The following is a 23,921-nucleotide window of genomic DNA, read 5'->3' on the forward strand; positions in this document are numbered from 1 at the left end:
AACTTTTTAAAAATCTGTTCAGGTATTCTTCATAATTTTTTATGGACTTTTACTCGCTGCTTCCACGGCCTGTTGATGAAGGACAGAGACAGCGTTGACAGTTGAGATCTGTTCAGAGATGATTTGAGTGAAACAGGGATTCCCTCTTTGAAATCAAGGAACATATTCAACCCACCAGACCACAAACTGGAAAATTAATTTTAAACACTGCTTTTGAAACACTGCCATTACAGTAAGTTCTGTGAGCCACCAGCTTCTTTACCTCATTAGGTATTTCAGCCTGTCACTGCAGACATTTTTATGACACTTAATCACCGTGTATTTGGGTAGCCGTTACCAAACATGGTGCCTCCCCAGTATTTAAAGAGAGTCACAATTTTTTTTTAAAAGTTTTTTTTATTTGGTGTGCTGAAATCTGTTAATGCTCAAAAGAACAGCAAAATGAAAAAGGCTCAATCAGATATTGGTGAAGCGTTAGCGCTCAACAGACAGACCAAGATATCACTGTTTCTATTACCATAGCTATCATATGTGACTTTGTATATCTATGGGATCAAAAGTATTTGTTTTACTGCAATCACAATTTGTGATTAAACAACAAGGCACAATCTCTATCAAACTAAAGTATGAGATAACGCATGATAATGTTTGCGTTGGCAAATATATTGTAGATTTAATTCTTAAGTAGGTCACAGAATCCGATGGGTCACAGAATTTGGTGTTACACCGATATCCCCTCTTAATTTATGATTTTTAATGCTTTTACAGTTCTTTATTACTTTAGATTTGATGTTTTTTGATATTTATATGTATTATTGATGTATTTATTGGCAAATCCAGTGTTAAGCTTATAGCATTTCATTGTTTTAGCCTTGATATTATTTATTTTTGTTCCCTCTAACATATTGAGTGTATTTGCCAACACACAAATGTGGGGAGTATAGGTGGGAGTATAGAGTTAATATTGTCCATTAATAAAAATGTAAAGAAATATGCTCTCTAACCAACTGCTAACAATCCAACAATAATAGTGCTTAACTGATAACAATAATAACTCCACAATAAGCCCCATAATACCTCCTTAGCACCGTAACACCAAACAATTCCCCTCACAGGGATTAATTAAATTGTGTTGAATTGAATTGAATGAATTGTTGTTATCAGAGTAGGCCTAACTACACACATAAATTTTGAAAACATTCTACATTGCAGTGTTGACATACTCAGTCTTGGTCTCATGACCACTCTTTGAAGGTTTTGGTCTTATCTTGGACTCAATTACATTTTTACCAGGTCTAGTCTGACACTCAGACAAAGAAGACTTTGGATTTTACTTCAAGACTGGTAAATACCACGACTTGAGGGGATATCCTCAAATTGGCTGCGCAAAACAGAGTGTTGAACAAAAATGGCTCAGTTGATTTAATCTCCTTAGTGTTTGCTTTTATTTGTTTGTTCATAGGAAATGCAGGGAAATTTCTTTGACATAAATTTCACCTCTGCAATGCAGTTTTGGTTATTTTATCAACACATTTCTCACAGTGCACTTATACATGCACATATATATTGTATTTTTATGGGAATGTGGATCTTTCAGGTCAATTTGATGAACGCCCATGGTTCACATTTTACTAATTTTAACTGTGTTATGCAGTGTGGGACTGGCACTGGTCTTGGGACATGTTTTGACTTAGTCTTAACTCCTCAAATTTTGGTCTTGTCTTGGTTGTGATGGCTTGCCAGGGAGCTTACATTTGTCTTTTTGTTTGGTTCAAGTCAAGTAAGTTTTATTTTCTAGTTAGAGTGGGTTTTGGTTATTCGGTTATTCTTCGGTTGTTATTTTGGTAAATAATGTTCTGTATATAAATCTAATTCATTGTTACACTTAAGTATTTTAGTGTCTTCTTTTGTAACTTTGGTGCATTTTTGCAAAAGTTTGGAGAACATTGTTATGGACAGTTAAGTAAAGGTTGTGACATCTGGCCTTAGTCATGACTTGTTCTTGTTTTAGGTGGTTTTGACCTAAATACTGTTACACTGCCAAAACTGAGTCTAAAAACATCATCACCCTGGAGTGTTTTGGATTTTATTTCTCTTTATCTACCATGTCATGTAATGTGTTGTCACTGCCCCCTAACGGTGACTTTTGGAACGTCCATGCACCTTGGAGCAATGCGGCAGGGAACAAACACAACTGTCAAAGCAGAAATACATATCATTTTTAAACGTGTAAAACATAAGTTTACAAAAATGTAAATAGCACCAAGTTGACGCACAGTATCTTTTTTTTTCCTCAAAAAGACCAGACAAAGTGTCCACACAGAGAATGTGAAGTGTGCTTGTCAGTAGAAACCCGTAGCAGCGTATTAGTCCCATATCATCCACTTTGTTTAATCATTTCTCTATTACAAACAATTTAACATCATAACAATGAAGTCACTTCATATAAGTTAAAAAAGATAAAATGTGAAAACAAAACAATCATTATCAGAGAAAAAACAAACAAATGCCCTATAGAATAAAATCTCAAGGGAAATATTGCCCAGCTATACAACCATAGGTGTGTCTTTGTATTCTGTGCCTTCCTCTCCTCACTTCAGTAAGCTAAATACCCAGGACATCCCGAGGCGCTGGGAGACAGGAGCTTATGGGAAATGACTTTTGCCGGTTCAGTTAATTTGCATCTGTGCAAATTGAATTTGAAAAAGAGAGGAGAGAAGCAGAGGAAGTCACTAATGAAAAGCACACATAAGTCTCTCTTTTTTTGAAATAAATTCTGTAGCTCAGATGCTACTGGTCTCATTTTTGGTTGGCTGCTTCCTTGTTGCAGTCTTTGACCTCCCCTTTCAGCTCAGCTAGCTGTTCTGAATGGGCGGCCAGGGTGCCATTCACCTCAGCCAGATAGGAGTCTGAGTGTCTCTCCAGCTCTGCCCTGATCCTCTCCAGCTGCTCTGCCAGCTCACCCAGGCTGCTGCACTGGCCTTCTACGTGGCTCACCCTGCTATCAACGTCCTTCACCTCCTTCTGAACTTCTATCGCCGTGCTCCGGCAGCCCTGCAGCTCCCCAGCCAGTCGTCTCTTCAGGGCCACTAGCTCTCCCTTCAGCTGGGCGAGCCGCCTCTCCCCGGCCCCCAGGAGGGAGGCTTGGTGGCCCACTAGTTTGGTGATTCCTTGCACCTGGTTGACTAGTTGATGCTCTCTTTGCTCCCAGGAGGCATTAGCATGACCCACTTCACTTGCAATGAATCTAATAGAGTCCTTTAGGCCCTTCAGAGTGCGGTTCACTGAGTTGATGTTGACCTTCAGCAGGGTGATTTCTCCTTGGACGGTGCCCTCCATGTCCTCTTGGGCAATTTGAAAGAGCAGGGTCTGCAACGTGTTGTTTAGGCGATCCAGCTGGTTAGAATGGGAGTTCAGGCGGTCAGTCATCTTCTTTTCCATCTCCTCACAGTCCTCCTCTACTTCAGTGCCTGTAACACCCCCTGCTGGCGGGGTGGAGGGTGAACAGGAAGAGGTGCAGAGGAGCTCCAGATCTATTAACTGTTTCTGAATACCATCCAAGTCTCCCTCCACTCTCCTCCTCACAGACTCAATCTCTGTCTCCAGTGCTGGGACCACCTGACCCTCGAGGAGAGCCGGAGCAGTGGCATTACTCAGCTCCTCAACAGCCACAAATACTCTCTCCTCAAGGGTCTTCAGCTTGTCCTCCAACATGGTCTTGAAGCCATCTAAACCACCAGGGAGCCCTGTGACTACATCAGGCCCACCCTCTGTGGCGTTGAGGCGGCCCTCGATGTCCACCAGGCGGGTCTCGATTAGTGTCTCCACGTGTATGCTCTGGTCAGCGAGGGCAGTCTGCAGCTGTCTTTGAGATTCTGTCAAACCCTTAACTGACTCCTCCAGCAGCAGCACACGGTGGGACAAACTGTTCACCTGCAATAATTAAAAACTTATTAGTTTATTTCTAAGCCGATCAAATATCCAGTTCTACTTACAATTTCTTGCACAGAGTTAGATGAGAAGATCGATACCTATATCATATTTTTCTTTTAAGGCCCTGACACACCAAGCCGATGATCCGCGGGTGAACGTGTGATCAATGTTGGGCTGCCTGTGACCTTCTGCCCCCCTTAGCATTACAGTGTGTCCCGCCCTGTTGACCTTTTGGGCCTTGTTGGCTCCTTTGTGTTATTGTTCACTTGCAATCAGTGTTTACACTGTGTCCATTCAACACTGGATTGTGTTGTGCGTCAAGAAGCTCTTTGCCCTATTCGAATGACAATTACAGACTACCGCTGTCTGCTGATATGGAGAGACATTTCCTCTCACACAGGTATAGAACATACATACTAGTTGGCTGTCAGTTGTAGTCTTCACAGTGTGTTTATGTGCAACTTCGGGCAATGTGAGGCATTGCAACAGTCTGATCTCATCGCCATTCGTTTTTTCATGTCGGTTCTGTGTGTCTGGGTCTTATGGGTCTTATGCTCTGTTTAAATTTTGCTGGTGTCACATTGTTCTTTAAGTATTTTCTCTACTATGGAAATCGTAAATTTATTCAAAGAGATACCTCCCCCCCTAAAATGACCATTTGTAAATGGATATTGGTTAATCCAGACTAACAAGCAGTTCTTGTGTTCAGCAGCTAATTGTTTTTTTTAGTCTAGCATATTAGAGCATAGATATGTTTCACTTTTAATTAAGTTTCCCATTAAGAAGGGCTGTCTCTTTGGAAAGAACTGATCTTACGAATTGGATTAAACTACACGAGTTGTGTATGAGTTTGTACTTAGATGTTTTGAAATAATATTGCTTTTGTTAAATGTGGGTCCTTATGTCTTTAATTGTTTTCTCCATTTCTGGATTCTTTGTTCACTGGAAACATGAATGAAGTTTTCATCAAGTATTCAATGTAACACTGGGTGAGTAATATATACATACTAATGATCATGCTGTATTCCTCTAAGGATGTGCACTTGACGAACTGGATGTGTTTACTACATACTAATAGAATTACAATCACATCTATGGTACCTGTCCACAGCAGCTCTCTGTGAGAGTGAGGCCCTGGATCTGAGCCTGCAAAGAGCCCAGCTCCTCCCTGAGCCCAGTCTCTCTTCCATCCAGAGACTGCTGCATTTGCTCCTGGCCATCCATGTGCTCCCTGTGGCACTGACTCTGCACCGCCCCAATCTTCTCATCACATTGAGTCTCCAGACCCGTCAGACGGCGCTCAAAGCCATCCAGGATCTCAGCTCGCACATCAGCCAGCTTGGCGTCCAGGATCTCGTCCAGATGAGCAGTGCTGCCAGGGCCAGGGATGGGCCTGCCTCTAGCTCCTTCCAGGAGCCTTTTCAGCTGACCATCATGACCCAGGACCATTCCCTAAGAACCAACAGGTGAGATGCAGACAAAAGTAGAATTCAGTAAAGGAAGGATAAAGAGAAGTGAAGTCTGATAAATCTGTGTAGACATAGTATCAGCAGATTCGGTACCTGAATCTCCTCTAAGATGTGACTTTTGGCTCGAAGCTCATCCTTCACTTCTGTCACCCTCCCTGCTAAATCTCCAAACCCAATGAAGCTCTGTCCTCCACCCAGCCCATCAGGAGTGCCATCTGGAATCACTCCAAATCCCACTGCAGAGTCTGGCACGCGGGGAGCATTTGGTAGCAGCGACACCAGAATTTTGTTGGTGTCTTCTCGGAGAGATGTGCGCAGTCGCTCTTCGAGACCAGCCACCATCCCATTGAGAGTGTCTAGACCCTGGGTGAGGCGACGCATGTCCTCCTCCATACGGTCCAAACGTTCACCAGTCACTCCTGAAATCCCAAATTTGTTTCCTGTGTTTCCAAGGATCAAACAAAAAGGAGAAAAGAGGGTTTCTTTTAAAACAAGGAGAAAATATGTACTCCGGGATTTAGAATGAATTAGTTGGTGTATGTTCTCGCTAGGGCTGTACCCGACGCAGAATTATGTCAGTAGAATCAGATTTGGCTGTTTAATATGAATATTCAACAATTTGGGTTTTTTTTACATAACATTTTTTACCAACACAAATAAAAGCCAGAGATAATGTGATCTCAGATTCTTAAGGTGCACACTGTCTCCTCCTCTGTGCAGCCGCAACACGTCTGCTACAGCCTCTACCAAAGAGTATCGTGACAGTCAAGAGCACCCGCTCTGCAGTCTGGGGACCAAAACTATCCCCACAAGCACACTGCACAGCACCCTGACTTCCAAAAAAACAACAACACCAAAAAATGACTTGAAGCAATCTCAGTCAACTGATGATTCAAATCTCCAAATTTCAGGGGCAGCCATAATTCTCACCATAGTTTGGTTTTCCGTTCCCAGCAGGCAGCTGTCCTGTGGGTATGGGTCTGCTGTCAGGTACACTGGGGAAGGGTTTGCCAGGCTCCAGCTGGCCTCCTCCAGGCCTCTGGTCCACTGGGGGTTTAGGACCATGGGGAAAGCCTTTCACCCCTGGACGATGGGGCAAGGTACCACCCTTGAACGGTGGCACCATGACGTCAGGCAGCGAGGTGGGTCCATCATGGCAGTTGTCTCCTGTGTAGCCGGGACAACATCTCCACTCCAGCTCAGTCACCGTCTTATAACCCACCTTGTACTTTGGCTTGAAGAATGTCCTGTACCTGAAGGAGACATGATAGAAAGCGTATATGTTTATTTTCAGAGGTTAAGACTTTGTTTCATCAGAAGTGCTGCATTTGTTTTTACTAATTAAAAGCACAGAGGCCGGTCAGAGGATGGGAGGTGTGGAGCAGAGATAAAGGGATGAAGTTGTTCTCTGTGGGATTAAACATGGATTAGAGGGAGATTAGAAGATTAGGACAAAGTGTAACATAAATGATGTGGCGTCAGAGGATTGAGCCAGGGTCAGTACCCAACTTTAGTGTTATCTTGTCCAATATGAATCAAAGACTCTCACTCTACTTCTCTCTCTTACAACCCCCCCCCCACACACACACTTACACCGCCGTACAAAAAATCATACATCTGTTGTTTATGATGAGAAACCCCATTCCTTTAATTCCCCCTTTGTGTGTGTGTGTGTGTGTGTGTGTGTGTGTGTGTGTGCGCGCTTTCTTGTATATGCTACATAGTGAGGACCCCCCAAAAAAAGTATTTTTGCCACAGAGGACATTTTTGGAATGTGAGGACATTTTGGCCGGTCCTCACTACTTAAATTGACTGTTTGAGGATTAATACTTGGTTTTAGGGTTCAAGTTTCAATTAGGGTTAGGTCGGGGTTAGGGTTAGGCATTTAGTTGTGATGGTTAAGGTTGGGGTAAGGGGCCAGGGAATACATTATTTCAATGAGGGTCCTCACAAAGATACAGGGATATGTGTGTGTGTGTGTGTGTGTGTGTGTGTATGTATTTGTGCGTGTGTGTGTGTGTTCTTAAAATTGAATTAACACCATTTTGACCCCAGTGGCATCTCTTTGTACAGGGATCACAAACACAGATGTGCACGCAGCTGAGGACCAACACTCATTATATGGACATTATATGATGTGAACACTAGAGGGCAGCATCAATATGTGGCAGATTCTACAGAGTTTCTCATGCTGCAGTTCCTCTTGTTGTGTTAATCACAAATTTTAAACTACCCAGCAAAAGGCCTAATTTCCCAAACAAAACAGTCAAGGGTTTGAGAAGGAATTTTAGCTCTTTCATTTATTGCATTTGGTAGTTTTATTTGAAACACTTACATGACAACAGGACACTTCTGGCCCCAGATGCACTTAGTGGTGTACTCAGCCTTCACGTAGGTAGCCACTCCATCCTGCATGGTGCATGTGATGTTCTTTTGGACCACGTAGGCACAGAAGTTTCTGTGGGGACAGCAGAGTGATATTAGAGTTAAACAGCAATGATTTGTCAACCTTGCAATACCTTGTTTGATATATACTTGTTTACTTAATACTTGTTTGATTATTTTGTCTGTCTTCTTTTCCAGTGTTTTTTGTGTATTTATGTGACTGCTCTGTAGTAGTTTCACTGTAGTTTGATTTTGCCTATATAGTAGCTTTTTCTTTCTTCCTTTCTTTCTTTCTTTCTTTCTTTCTTTCTACAAGAAGCCTAAAAACACCAGCAACACAGTTTTACAAAAATGTCACATGAACACAGCTATTCCATCTTATGTAATTTTAAATAATAAGATGTCCATGATAACAAATGCCTCAGACACAATTGAGGTTTGGTTTGAAAACCTACAGCCAGATATGACAAACTTGGTGAGTTTTGTGTTGGTGAGTTCTGTTTAATTTTTTTTTCTTTTAAATACATAAAATTTATGGATCTCGATGGCATTAGTCAGAATGATGAAAAGGGGTGTTTGCTGAGCTCTGTTTGGATAGATTATGTTTCCTTCTGTTAAAGGAACAATGTTTTGGATTTAGTGGTATCGCAATCAGCTAAAACTTCTCCCGGTCAGTGTTCATTGTTCAGGACAAAAAACAGACCAGGTGATTAAAACTAGCAAACACACTGAATAAGCAGTTTCAAGTTCAAACAAAAATGTGTATTTCAGATGCTCTTGTTGTGGAAGGGGCTGCTGACTATGTTGGCCAATGCAAAAATGTGAATGACCCTATCTAGAGCTGGTGTTTGGTTTGTCTTTTCTGTTCTGGGCTACTGTACAAACATGGCATTACTGAATGACCTGGCAATCTCTATGGACGAGGCCCTGCTCCCCAAGTAGATATAACTGACTCATTCAAAGGTTACAAAAATACTACAATTCTTATTTTTAGGTGATTAAACAATAAAGAAAACAGACTTATTATTTAATATTCCACTTCTGCCAATATATGCCCTGAAATCCTGTACCCTGGACACTTAAAAATGGTTATTCAGGAACTTCCCAACTAACTCAAAACACATTTTATATTTGATGTTCATTGATTTATCGTTTACAAAGAAAAGAAACAAGGAATACGTCTGTAGCTGTTTCAGTCCTGGGAGTTCTCAGTTATGTCCAGCACCCAACACATAATAACTTCACTTTAACTACTTTAAACAGTTGTTGCATCATTTTGGAGCAGGACCTTCTCTCTGCTTCTCCCTCTTCATTGCCAGTGCAGCTATAGCAACTGCTAAATGTTCCCCTGGCCCCTGTGCAACACAGGAAACGATGATCTGCGCTCTTTAGACTCACATGTGAAGCATTTCTTACATTCAGGGGGGAGCGTTTAGCAACACATGCAGCACTTAACGTTGCTCCACAGCTGTTTCGGGACAAATAGAAGTGTTCGGAGGAGCGGGGAGGGACACGGGGGCTGAGGAGGGTCTTACATGCCAAGTTAACAGGTTCAGAGGGCTAACAGGCAGCCTGTCAGAATCTGTGAGAAACCGCTGCACTGCTGCTGCTTTCTACAAACCGCTGACAACGTTTGTGTGTGTCTTGTGTGTGTGTATGTGTCACCACCCTCCCTGTGTTGACATATGTTAATAGCAGTGGAAGGAAAAGGGCAGGAGTCAGAATGACAGAGCCCCTTTCATACCAGCTTGACAACCTGCTGCCAGGTCATGCGTTGTTAAGGAAGTGGCGGTTATGACCTGAACTGATGTGGTATGATGGGAGATCTTAGAGCACTCTAAACTCACACAGGCAATTTACTGGCTGCTGCAGATGATTTTTAGTGCAAAAAACCCCCAAGAAAATCAGACTGAAAAGATTGTTTTTATGTACAATAGGGTGCTTAGAAATGTACCTTTAAAGGTCCCATATTGTAAAAAGTCAGTCAGTTTCATATCTCATTTAATAAAATTAGGCAGCCTATAGGTGGGATATAACAGCTCGTTCTCATTCCAGACTTGTAAAATAGCACCACTTTGTCAGCACTTTGAAAGGCATGTTTTATGGGCGAATGCATTGTGGCAGGATGGCTGGTAACAATGTAATATAGGGAGCAAAGGGTTTCTTGTAGAGGGTGGACAGGAGGGGAGGTGGATGGGTCCCACAAAGTTGGACTTTGATGCAGGAGTCCGGTGTTCGTTTCAAGTCTGAATGTGATGTTCTGTTCCCTAAACCTAACCATGAGTGAGTTTGTCGCTGCTGTATCTTGGGAAGAACTGAATGTCTGCAACATCTCAAATTTAGTTTTAATTTCTTTCCTGAGTCTTATGGTGACACACATGTCACGCACATGTCTCACAAGTAGCTGTAACATTAAGCTTCCTGTTTATCTCTTGTAATACATCTTCTGCCTACAGAACATGCTCTCTGAACAGCACAGCATGATCGCCGCTCAGTGGACCCTCCATGAATAGCTTAACAACAGGTTTAACCAAGGTAAGTATAATCACATAGTCTTCACACAGTCTTCCTAGCACATTAGTCGACAAGTGAGTATAAATGACAAGATACCACAGTTGCCTAATCCTTACCATGAATTTGTGATGTCACAACTAAAGCCTACAAAATAAAAACCCGTTTGTACTTCCTGTTGGACAATTTTGCTGTATATGTCTCATAGAAACCCATAATATAAATATAAATCTGAAAATGAGCAGAATATGGGGTCCTTAAACTCAATCTGACAAGGCAAATGAATGATGAACTTCTAACTTCAAGCTTATGAACAATCTTTCTGCTCAGTTTACTGATGCAGCTGTTACCATGCTGCTAACAGTTTGCTTTCATGCATTTTTTTTCCACAGCTAACCCACCTGCAGGCTCTTTGAAATCCCTGAGGTGGGTTAACACTGATCATTCCCTCTGCTCTCATTTGCTGCTCACAGAATACACAGAGCCTTTAGCGCCAAAATAAATCACATTTTTTCTTCATTTTTGAACATATGAAAAAAAGTATTTGTAAAAGATCGCATTCATGTGGAAATAGAGATTTTGAGTGAAGAAAAACTGACGATGTTGTCATCCTGAGAATATCAGCACTTTAGCGAGTGGTTTAAGTATTATATTGTAAAATCTCAATAGTGTTTAATGGGTATGGTTTCCTCCTCGAGAATGACAGATTTATCGACTGCAACAAAAAAGGTTTATGACTCTCTTTTTTTGTTTTGTGAGAGTTGGGAAAAGCCTCTAAATGCACACAAAGGATTTATGATGGAGAGCGGTGCATCTGTGTATACAGTACAGTAAGTGTGTGACCCGTACTCACATTACACGCAGAGCTGATCAGTGCAGTGAAAGGTGACCATGTTCACCGATTTGTTTGTCAGGTGCACATCTGGGGCAATGACCTTCAGAGTCACTCACAGTGCTTGAAAAGTGCAGGAATCCAGATGTACATGGAACAAAAAAAACATTCTCCTGGTCTCTGTTTCTGCATCTCTCTCCCTAGTTCGCTCTTTGCCTGTTTTCACAGATCTGTCAATGTCATTTGGGTCTGCGAGTGATATTTTATCCTCACTGTCTTACAGACAGAGGGGTTCTGGCGTTTGTGAGAATCAAAGTCGGGCGCTGAGATAAATCCCGTCCCTCTGTGGCGCAGTGTCGGTCAGGGCAAGCACAGGTCACCTCCTCTGCTGTATAAAAACAGATCTTTATAGGACGAATGTTGAGTTTCAACTTGAGAGCAAGTGATGGTGTGTGTGTGAACCTCACAGACACTGACACACGTGTACATTATACACATGCAATGGAGCTCTCGGCCCTTTTATCTCACATCCACAGAGACCACACAGTTCTGCAGGATGAGGATTACACGAGCTTTATCGTCAGAAATACGAACCCATGGTGTGCAAGTGGTTATATGTGAGAAGAAAAGTGCTGTCTTTAGTGTTTGCAGTTGTTTCAGCCACAGCCAGCTGCTCCAGGGTAGGTGAGAACTTTGTTTTGCCGGCTTCTCCAGCTTGGAAATTTGGCGAAAAAAGCATGAGAAGTCCTGACCCAGCATGATTGGACATCATACGGAGAGGAAAGCTAAAAAGAGAGGGGGGGGGTGCTGGCCTTCTCTGAGCTATTTTCACACCTCATCCCTCAGCCAATGTGGCACAAGGCAACTGGTTTTAGAGAGTATAAATACTTTCTGATGTTTGCTTTAGCACTTGCTGGTGACAGATGGGAGCGGTTGGCCACACAGGATAACCTGGTAAGTGCCAGACAGTAAAAGTCACTTAGGTCAAATCAACTTTATTTACAACTCACGGTTCATGCAACTAGCATTGGGCAGCATACCACATACCTGCAATAGCAACCCATTCTCAGCCCCAGGGCGTCAACAGCAGCTTTAGCAGTGGCCTTCTTCATCTGAGACTTACACAAAAGGCACTGTTTAGCTAAAGTGTGAGACACACCAGGCTTTAAACTATCTCCAGTATAAACCCATCCCCAACAATGATGTAGTCCATAAAGCGACCAAGCTGAGCTTAAAAAGAAAACAACCCAAAACCCCAAACAACGACTATACATACTACATACAACTTATCTAAGTGAAGATATGTAATAAACATACTTATTTTTACCCAAACCTTGATGTTTCTTTCTAAACCAAACTAAGCAGTTTGTTACATAAACATAGAGGCATTGTAGCATGTAATGAGTGAAAATTGACAGAGGGGTACCTACAGCATCATAGTGTGGATTAACAGTAAAAACGCAACATATGATTTTTTTTTTTTTAAATATGCAGTTGCATGATATAATAGACCTCAGTCTGATTAACTGGTCAGGGAGAAGAGTTTTCAAACATGACTTGAGATGTTAACCCAGGGAAGGTGAACTCTCTCTTAGCTTTGGGGCAGCAATAGCAGAGCATTGAAATTTAACTTTGCCCCTGGGACAGAAAAAAGCATCTGGTCAGAGGACCTGAGTGACCTAGTAAAAGAACAGGGAAGAACACTGAAGACCACTGATTGTTCGGATCATAATAGGGATCTTCACCTGTGTGACACTGGACATCATGCGCCATCATCTTTATATAGCCAAGATACTGCTAATAACGACCACATTTTTTTGGTTCACCCTATGTATGTCTTCTTTTCCTTTGTGCGGTAGTCAGAAAAATGAAAAACAACAACAGAAGAGGGCTCGCACACAGAAGAAAAAAAGAATCCGACTGGGGTCTGTATATCAAAAGTCTGTATTTCAATTGTAGCAGGGCTGTACAGGCAGTGAAACAATCTGCAAAAGTGCAAAAATTCCAGTCCATGTTGGACTTTCCTCAGTACAGAATGAAGCATGCTTACCCGTTCACCACCTATATAGACTACTGTCACAGGTGCACCTACTCAGTCATCAGGAGGCTGATTGTGCACGTTTAGTCAATCAACAGGTCACAACATAGCAAGCTCAGCAACCAACACTCAGCAACACAGTCTCAAGCAAATGCTGATGTGAATGCATACAATGATAGATCACACTGGGAACTGGAAAAAAAGATGTTGCAAAATGAGATGTCTGCAAAAAGATGTTATAGCAACACATTCTCAATCCAAGTCATCACATATTGCTGCTTTGTAAGTGAACTTGCCAGGATGCCACAACAAACACTGAGATGTCAACACAGGTACATGGTCAGGATTAGGCTACAAGGGTGCTACACCTCCCACCCAACCTAAAGGGACCATCCAGCTCATTATAATAGAGATGATACCACAGCTGTTTCACTCACCATGGCCATAGCTATAAGCTAAGAATACCGCCTAAAAAGAGGGGTTGCTATCTACAGTGACAAATGAAACCGAGAAAAGGACCTGGTACTAAAAGAAAGTTAAATGGAGTCAGGCAAAAGAGTCCACAGTGGAAATGAGGCAAAATAGTCCACAGCCAAGCTAGCTGCTCTTTCAGGCTTGCTAATGTCAGTGCAGTGTAGTGAGTATTTTTCATGTTTACCATCTTAGCTGGCTAACATGGGAACATTTACTGATCAGTGATAAACACAAAATATAGCTGAGGTTGATTGGAATGTTATTAGTTTTGAAAGAAATTGGTCATAAACTAAAGTATTCGTTGAATAAAAACTTTGACCTGATGATGGGGCTATGAAATATTGGGAGTTTACCAGAATTACTACAATTTCTCCAAAGGGGAACATGAAATTTTGTACCACATTTTGTGACAAGCAGTCCATAGTCTGTGAGCTGGTGGACTGACAAACAAGACATTGCCATCTGTAGAGCCATGCAGCCATGGCTAAAAGTCTCAGATTGCAGCTGATTAGTTTCTTTGACTGAGATTACCAGCCTTATCTAATGTACATAATGTGATTACATTCCACTCGTCTGGTATGCTGTTTAAAACAAAGTTAGACCTTGACAAATGTCCCTACTAACTGACCAAGGTCATGTTGAGTGTTAGTTACTGCCTGTTTGACGCTTTCAAAGGTCCACAAAAAGGCTTCTTTCAGACAAAAATGCAAATGGTCTTCGTACATAATACTATAAAACTAAACTGTTTCTTAAATATTTCTGATATTTCACATATTTTATGCATGTAAGAACACTTCTCTCTTGTGTGTGTTAAAAGAAGCTGGATCTCACTGTAAACAGAAAGAAAACACCCCATGTCTCCAGTTGACCCACACCCTCACTGAACCACCCAACCCCAACTGACTCAACACTGACTTTTTGGTCAGCCAACAATGCCCCAGGACATAGCACATTTATCAGTGTATTAAATGCTCATGTGCACCTCCCATCTTCACCTTACCTCAACCTCTTTCTTCAAATTAGTATAAAAACAGACTTCTTTTGCCATGTTGGGAAAGCCACATTTACCATTTCTCACTTTGCCCTCTCTCCGAACACGACTTCCCATTTTAACGCCGAAATGTTGTCTTTTTTCTGTCACTATCACTAGTCTGGTCCCACTATAAATATTTCCAGTATAGCATTACAGTTTCTAAATCGCTTCACAGCCTCCCAGGGGGAAAGCAGAATTCCCATCTCAGATTCTCACGTGGAGTGTTTTTGGCAAATATTATTGTTTCGAGACCTCCACCCTCTGCTGGATCCAAAACAACTCACCTTTCAATCCCCCTCTTTTTTTCTCACAACATCCTTCTGCTTTTCCTGCAAAATCTGCAAACTGCAGGTAATCTCTGTTTACTTATCTAAGCATACCAGTCCTGCTTTCGATTCTTAATGAAGCCCCTCTGTGTTGCCTCATCATAAACCCTGACATCACCGTCCCTCCATCCTGCCACTTTTCCTCCGTTGCTTTGACGCTATGGCACTTAAGGGGTCACCTTCCTCATTACTAACGGCTCTCTCACATGCAGGGTTCCTGACCGTTTGAACTCAGGCCACTGCTGTTTCCTCTGACGGATTTATGACTTGAGCAGGCTAGATAGAAAACCATGCAATCTTTAATAGGACCTTTAACAACCGTGTCTGTGGGCTAACAGCTCTCCTCCAGGGCCTATCTTTTTCCATATATGATCTTAATGAAACCTATTTCTAGCCAACTGGCAGGGCTTTAAGGCCCCATGGTGCAGTCTTGATTGACGTTGCTCTTGTGGCTACTGATTAGGGTTAAAGGAAAGATGTGATACTCCCAGCTCTAGAACTGAGGGGATCACTCTGACATTCAAAGAGTCAGCTCCAGTGCCAACTCTGGATATTGTAGCTTAAAGGCAGACCATTACTTTTACATGTGCTTAAATGTTGGCTAACAGCCTCTGCTCCTCACTACAGCCATAAAACCATGTACATACATTCCTATTCATTATAGATGTTGCTAAAATTAGATAACTACATGAGTTGATTTATTGGAAAGTCATATATTCTTTATGTTGTTTTGTTGTATTTGTCTCGTTGAGTGCAGTAAGAGGCTCAAATACCAGTAGTGAAAAAACACCAGTAACTTATTCTTAGGCATTTTCCAAATCTCATAATCTTCTTTGAGTAAGAATAGCTCTCTGTGTTCTTGAAATAAAAGGGGTTTCAAACAGAATTGTTATATTTGTTTGGCTCATTGTACTGTATATGCTCGGGAATTAAATCAGTGTGTTGTATAGAATGTGGCTGCTGAACAAGCCAAAGCAGCACATTTTCTGATAATGAAAGGGCCTAATATCTATAGAGCCAAGGTGAAACTGGAAGAGTTAAGAAAATGTCATTTAAAATCCCATTGACATTGTAACATTTGAGAACACCGTTTCCCATAAGGCCAGGACCTTTGCAGGTTAAACTTCAGGGCTTGACAAAAAAAGTCCAGGGGATGTGGCCTTTTTTTGTCTGGATTTCAGGCTCCTACCAGATGTCCGAGCTTCTGAACGTATTTTGAAGGGTGAGCCTGGCCACCCTGATGAAAAAAACCCATATCAGCCTTTTGCATCTGCAGTCTCCTTCTTTCTATCACTACCCAAAGCTCATAAACATTGGTAGGGGTAGGAATGTAACTTGACTGGTAAATCGAAAGCTTTGTGTTATGACTCAGCTTCATGAAAACAGTCTGGTTTAATGCCGGTGTTATGCTGCACAAATCCAGCTGTCAATGTTATGCTCCAGTGTTCCTCTTTGGTTGCCCCAAATTAGCTCAAGTAGCCAATCTCGCTGTCTCTTCCAGCCCCAGCTCTGCCCATGCTCTTGGCATAAGTGTGCAATGCCAAAAGACACCTTTCACGTGTGTAAGAGAACACGGCTGGATAGAACCATGCGCATTGTTATTACATGCCGGTGGACAGCCTGATGGCACCTGTTGCATTCACGACATCTGGTTGAAGTGCTCCAGGTAACAACATAATATAAGGACTCAACCATTCGTGCCAGCATGTGCATTTACTGATGTTCCAGCGTGGATTGCCATGTGCAGTTGTTGTCTAAACACAAGCACGTGCTGCATCATCCCACCCTGTCCATTTGTCGACATGATGATAGTGGCATCCCAGAACATAAATAGCAGATGCAAAGGGATACCTAACATATTATATAGATGCGGAAGTCCACTGACAAAGATGCAACATGTGACCAATTACGATGAGAATGTATTGGCATTACCCGTTACATATTGTACAGTAAAACTGTATGGAAAAACATCAAACAAAAAACATCTATCTAACAAAGCATTTTAAGGCCAATATTGTAATGGCAGTTCAGATTAGGATTCTTAAAAGAGTTCCTCTTCTTCTGTATTATTCTCTATGCACAAGCAACAAATCAATAGTTTGAGTTTGAGTTTCAGCACAACACTGAATACAGTCAATATATAAACTGCTGTTATAGGTCAGGCATACATCTTCTAATGAAATTAGATGAAATGGTGCACGAATTTATTGGAATAACATATCATTATTTAGCTGCTGAATTTTTAAAATCTTCAGTCACAGTAGAATATTATAACTTGTATCTTCAAGCCTTGTAAGCAGGTAATCATTATGATCATTATGACCGCAATATAATCCAAATAAAGGACAACAATGCACTGCAGAACAACAAGACCAAAGGAAAATTCATATATAAGAAATAAATATGAATCTTACTGATCTCGGGTCAGTGACAGTAATAATCAAACAAACTTAAGTGCACATTTGATACAGCTCTACTACTCGTCTTGTAATTTACATGTTTTTCAGTGCTCACTTCTCCTGCATCCGGACCGGGCTTGGGAACCATGCATGATACTCTTTGCTCCAATCATTGACACCTGTCTGCTCTCAGCTCATAACTCCCTCTTGTTTGACCACACACTCACTACAGCAAACATGTCATCATGTGGATTGCACCTAAACCTGGACTGTTCACACGGTAGTACTACAAGCATCAAAGCTTGTGTGTGGCATTTTATGTACAAGCTGTTTTTTCTTCATCTTCTCTCATTTGCGTATGGACCGTAGGGCAGGGTGTGTTCATGTGAAGACAGCGGGGCCAGATGTTTCTGACTTGGCTGCTTTTTAAATTTTGTTTTAATTTGCAGCTTTTGCAGTTTGAAAATTGTGTTCTATTACATCTTGATGTCTGTGCGATTAATCCTTTTGCCCATAGTGTAGCGAGGGGTTTACATTACAATCCCAAACATTTCAGCATAAAGGTCAGTGAAAGCTGCAAGTCAAACAAATATTTGTGCTGGGGACCTTGGGAGTTTACTGCCCAGACTCTTTGACCCTTAGCAGGACACTGGCTCCATTCTTGTCCTCAACTGGACACTCAACACAAACTTACAACAGCAGCCCATAACCTCTCACCTCTGCCAACTCCCTGACCTTTCCCCTCCTGATCTCTGTCCAATACATCATCAAAAAGCCCTGGGATACCTCTCTAATCTGATCAGTGAAGGCATGTGGCATTTCCCGGGATCCTAATTGATTTATACAACTGCCTTTTACCAGTGATGGGAATAGGGCTCTGGGACGATGTTTCACCTGTTGTGGTGCATTTAGAGGTTTATAGTGCAACATGGTGAGAGATGCTTGTGGCATGCTAGACACATTTTTACAAAGGCTTTTTTCCTTTGTGATTTGTATAATTATGTTAGGAATGTGTTACGCAGAAGAAACTAGAGACATTGTTTCCTATGTACAGCATCACCTGTCAAGCTTAGCAATTTAATGCCCTTTATCAAATTTCCAGTGATGATGCTTTGCATTTGAAATGATGGTTTGTGATGTTTTTTAATCAAATTTTTTTGATAAGTGTTGTTGCTGTAAATACATCTTTTTAATGTTCTTTTATGCTCATTTGTGCAAAACAAATTCCCCTTGCGGCAAAAGTTTTCATTAATTCAATTAAAAACTAGATTTTTAAAAAAAAATTTTTACAATTTGCTCCTGCAGATGACAATGTAATGTGCAAAGCATAATTCAGTGTTTAAATGTCACTTCTTTGACTGAATACTTGGCATTTATTTGCCAAAGCTCTGGACCTAACCAAACTCCAGAAAATCTAAACTAAGCCATGCACAGCTTTAGCCATTGCCCATATACAACAGGTGTCTATAGAATAAAGCTGTGACAGGTTTTGTGTTGTTACTGTCTTGACCAAAGGACTATATATTTTCTCACTGCAGCAAGTGCTTACACTGAAGAGTGAAAGGAATGACTGTGAAATCAAATGACTCGCTTTGCTGCCAAAACACAGATAATAATTCAGCGAGAAAAAAAAGAAGTCTGTGACGCAGCAACAGCTGAGAATTTTTAAAAATCTCTGTCAAGAACAGGCGTGTTTTGTCCACGTGACTCTGCAGCCAGTAATAAACAAGTTATATTAACAAGCTGTGACAGCACATGGGCGAAAACCTGCACAAAAATACACATAAACAAACATCTGTGCATATATGGACACACACACACACACACACACACACACACACGTCATAGCACGTGTGTTATTTTTAAGGCTCTATTTCCACTGACCAGTCAGGATGACAACAACTGAGCTCATATATCTGTAGTGGTGGTCTGACACTGACACGTCCCTGGGGGCCACTGTGTCCAAGGTGGGTCAGCAAGTCTTGTATAAACGCTATAGTTGGACACAGAAACATGTGGGGGAAATATTACCAGCTACTAGCTATAAGCAATTACAGGACGTATGTCATTACTGATCAGCTAGTTTTGAATGGAATGATCTATGAGGTCTTGATGATCTATCTTCTGAATCTTGGGATTTAGGTTTGGAAATGTATTTGGCATAAAGTGACATGAATAAATATAAGTAAACCTCTTTGGTGCCAATGTCAAAAAGTAAATGGGTGGCAATGTCAAATGCCATCAGCATGCAGTAGACATGAGCAGCACAGTATAACATATCAAATATAAGGAATAATACGATTTGCAATAGAGGCCATGTGAAAAAAGTTACAAGTGGTGATTTTTGACATATACACTAAAACTAATCTGTTTTGGTGCATCGCCAACTCATCTAAAATTGCCACTTGGTAGGTGATTTCTGCATCAGCCACCAACATAATAGGGCACATTTTGTAGCAGTAAGAAATGATACACTGGCAGACAGCGTCAGTTTCAAACACTGCTGGTAACAACATAATATAAGGAGCTGGAAAGTCCTTATAGGGCGGGTGGGAGGGAGCCCACTGTTAGCCTCCTGTATAAATGTTGAGCCAAACCACAATGTTTTTTTCTAAACTGAATCACATGCTTTTGTTTTAAGTTTATTTTGAAAAATTGTGTATCTTACAAGCCCGTGAAAAACAGGCATGAATTGACATGGCGCCTCGGAATGTCCACAACAGATGCAAAAGGATACCTATCGAATCATATGTAGACGTGAAAGTCCATTGACCAACTGACAATATTTGACAAGTTGGGATGAGAATGGGTTGCGCTTATAAGAAGTGCTGGGAAATCAAGGAACTGTGGAACAATGGACTAGGAGATTGAGACAGGTGTACGTAATGAAAAAATGACTAAATTTGAATAATTTTTTATATGTAACTCAGTATCTGACTTAACAAAAAAATATTTACACCTTTCCCCCCTTTTTTCCGTCTATTGTTGTCCTTTTCTCTCCTTTCTGTGCTTGCTATTTTCTTGAAATAATGTTTTTTCCCCTCTTAAGAACTTTGATTGTGATCTGAAAATATTAAATGAGCTTTGTTGTCAAGAATGTCTGGTTGTTTGTGATTGATGGAACGTCTTGATACTGCAGGTGATAGGAGGGTTAATATATCATAATAAAGGCAAGAAGATAATGGTTATACTGTCGGGTGACAATGTTAAAGGTAGAGACTGAATGCAGGTGATGCATTTAGGTTGAGGGATGCTGGAGACCCTGTTCCCTGGAGGTGAAGCAGACTGAGCTGGGTTGGGCGATCAGCAGAGCTCTGTGGCAGTTTGAGTGAAGCAGCAGGTAGCGAGGGAGCTGTCCAAAGACATAACAGCTCTCAGGGGAAGCCAAGCAAAAGAGATGGGGAAAGGGAGGACAAACTGAAAGAGCCCTGCAGACCAACCATCAGCCATGTCTATCCAAGGAAAATATATCCACAAGGCTGTGTTTCATCTCATTTTTAAATCGCATGCTTATTCCCCACTGCCCATGTGGTCCTGACAATATCAGTCCAGAGTATTTATGTACATCACAGATCACTGATTGAAAACAGAAGATCCTCCACCTCTACTTGTTGATGCTGGAAGAGTCGAGAGAGAGAAGGAGTTCAAGAGAAATCTCAACGCACACTCTAATGGGACTGCTGTGTTATTGCTGAAGTATTGATTGGAGATTAGTCGAACCACTCCCTTCTGTCAGCAGGTGCCCAGCTGTACTGTAAGTCTCGCCTCTAATTGAGCCCCCCCCCCCCCACACACACACACAGCGGCTGTGAGGGATCAATACTCTTGTCATCAACTCAGCGCCCCCCTCTCTACACCATAAAGACCATAATGACGGCTTTGTTTTCGTAAGGCAGCATGTCATTGTTGCTGTATAATGTTTATCCCCAGCCACAGATGGTTTTAGGTGTGAACCACAGAAAAGGGGCTGGTGATGAATAAGGGAGAAACAGAGATTCAATTCAGGGATCTGTTACCGAGCTGATGCCCTAACTAAAACCATATTTCTGCAACTCTGCTGGTGACATGTGTTTCTCGGGGGAAATACAGTATGAGGTGGGTCCTGCTTGCAAGCACTCGAGCTACTTGGAATGCTTTTTGAATTCAATACCCTGCAGCGTGGGAAGGGAAATAAAATGTGCATTAGAGCCTGCGGCATGTCCAAAAAGCAGAGCACTTACTTGTGACGGGTCATGGGCTTGTTTGGTGAGTGGGGAGGGTTGAGTCCAGCCTTGTACAGGTTGTATCTATTTCCATAGAAAGGGTTGGCATGGCCTCCATAGAAAGTTCCTTTACTGTCCACCACAGACAGCAACACTCCTAGGAGAAAGAGCTGTGCAGCCAGATGATACAACTTGGTCCTCATTGTTTTCTTTTCTCTCTCTCCAAATCTTAATAATTCCAGAGTCTTAAGATGCAACTGGCTGTTGTGAAAAACACTGCAAAAAATGAGAGTTGTAGCTTCCTCAGAGTCTTGTGTTGAAGTTCCCTGGCTCAAGTGCAGTCTTCTTCAGAGGGCCCTGAAGGAGACATGGAGCCCAAACAGCTGGAGCATCAGCAGCATCTCGCTCTGCACGCCTTCTGCTCTCACACTAAACACAGTGTGAGCACATCGAACAGAGCAGAGAGGAAAACTAGAGAGGCTGAAGAGGGAGGGGAGAGGAGAAGGGGCAAGGAAAACAACACAAAGGTGTGCTGGAGGAGGGGTAAGGAGAAAGAGGAGAGCAGGACAGAGGAGAGGAGGAGTGAAGAGTGTGTGAGTGTGTCTCAAGGAAAGTTTCAGACCATGCAAGCGTGTGTGAGACCTGCTGACTAGGCTCGAGCCCCCAGCTCCTCTGCACTCTGCATGAGTGAGGTTGTGTGTGTGCACAAAGCAGCGTGCTGCTCTGCTGCCTCTGAAGGGGCAGGCGGACGGACTGGATTTGCATATCCCACCCCAACTCCAGCCTGGCTGCACTGCACAAGGGGGGGACTGACTTCTAATATGGTTTAGTGGCTCTTTTCTCCCTCTTTCTCTCTCTCTCACACACACATAAATACAAATACACACTCTCTCAAATTTAAAGAACAAAAAAAGCTCTGTTAGTTGTTGCTCTTTCATGGAAAAAGGTAATCTGAGTATGGGTAAATGGATTTTTGAATTAACTACAACTCTGCCCTTACATTAAAAACAAAACAAAAAACATGCTATTAGGGGTAACCAATCACTCTTTAACAACACCTGGGCTCCCTTCATGCGTTATCTAGAGGGGACAGACTTAGTCCACATCATGGAAGCACTGGGGATATATCATAATTATCCTCTGCACTGTCCATCTGTCTTAAAATAAGATGTACTTAAACTGAAATATTTCACTTGAACATGAACCTCAACCTACAATTTTGTTTTTAAAGTGATTTAATTTCATCCCACATTTCTTTCCTTTTTAAAAATGTATATTTGCTTAAATTTTATATTTCTTCATCTTATCTTATCTTCTTCTTATTATTATATTTATTTTTATTTATTTGTACTATTTATTTACTTGTTAAATCTTCAGTCATCATACTGAGATTTTGTTCATATGACCATTTTTTGTTTTCTTTTTTTGCCTTTCTGTGTATTTGAGCATACATATAGTATTCATTTACTGGTATGTGTGCATCCTTGTTTATTGTTGCTAAACTCAGTTGTTGGAGAAAAAAAGCTCTGTTACTTAATTCTGCTTTGGCTCTGTTTGCCATCCTGTCACCAGGTCTTTCCAATCTCCAACAATGTCCGTTCTTGTCTCTTTAATCCCTTAATGATTTTATTTCTTTACCCTCTCCTTTTCTTTCTCCATCTGCTCCAGGAGCAGCTGTACATCAAAGTGCAGCCCCAGTGTGCAGAGCCATGTGCAGTGCCGCGGCTGCAGCCAGCTCAGACGCTGCAGATCTGGACACAATGGACCTCCTCCTTGCCTCACTGTGGTCACTCATTAAAAATCCCAGACACAGCTTCAGTTGCGATCCACACCCCGACCCCCTGCTTATTTCCTTTTGCACTTCCATGTAGTTTCTTGAGTTCATGCATAACTGCCTCCTGTGTCTTGCAGAAGATTTGCCCTAGGAATTATTAAAATTAATTCAGTTTCTATAAGAAGAGAGCGTCAGTGTCTCAATTAATGTTTGTTGAGTCTCCAAAAATGTCTGGAACCCTTTATTGTAAGGGAGACAAGATTGCTGTTGATGGCTTTTTTTCACCTTTCAAGTTATAAAGAAACTAAAATCACAAAATCACATTGAAGTTGAAATAACCTCCTTCCCTTTTTTCATACTCCAAAAATCTGTTTGCAGTTCCAGTGTCAGACCATGTGGAACTTCTCAAGGACCCTTAGGGTGTCCATAGACCCCTGGTTGAGAACCACATCTATAGTGGTTCAACTTCATCCTCTTAGAAATAGATGTAATGGTGTAAAGAAACAGAACTAAAATATCAAACTAGACTAGAACACACATTGGTT

At 41.6% G+C, this 23,921-nt stretch overlaps 1 protein-coding gene across 1 annotated transcript; it reads right to left on the bottom strand.

Moving 5' to 3' along the window:
- Nucleotides 1–797: 797 nt before the first annotated feature.
- LOC121947080 (EMILIN-3) lies at nt 798–22,081 on the bottom strand. Its single transcript, XM_042491969.1, has 6 exons — nt 21,621–22,081; nt 7,738–7,860; nt 6,333–6,655; nt 5,496–5,842; nt 5,035–5,385; nt 798–3,933 (listed from the first exon to the last, which is right to left on the bottom strand). Exons 1-6 carry the CDS (start codon nt 21,803–21,805, stop codon nt 2,800–2,802), a joined length of 2,463 nt encoding a protein of 820 aa, XP_042347903.1. The 5' UTR covers nt 21,806–22,081; the 3' UTR covers nt 798–2,799.
- Nucleotides 22,082–23,921: the final 1,840 nt, after the last annotated feature.

Source organism: Plectropomus leopardus, chromosome 8 (assembly GCF_008729295.1).
Source record: "Plectropomus leopardus isolate mb chromosome 8, YSFRI_Pleo_2.0, whole genome shotgun sequence".
Taxonomy (NCBI): Eukaryota; Metazoa; Chordata; class Actinopteri; order Perciformes; family Serranidae; genus Plectropomus; species Plectropomus leopardus.

Coding starts and splice junctions, on each gene's coding strand:
- LOC121947080 (XM_042491969.1), bottom strand. CDS start 21,805: ATGAGGACCAAGTTGTATCATCTGGCTGCACAGCTCTTTCTCCTAGGA. Junction 7,861..21,620: donor AAGCCCATGACCCGTCACAA/GTAAGTGCTCTG, acceptor CTGTCCCCACAG/AAACTTCTGTGCCTACGTGG. Junction 6,656..7,737: donor CAGAAGTGTCCTGTTGTCAT/GTAAGTGTTTCA, acceptor TGTCTCCTTCAG/GTACAGGACATTCTTCAAGC.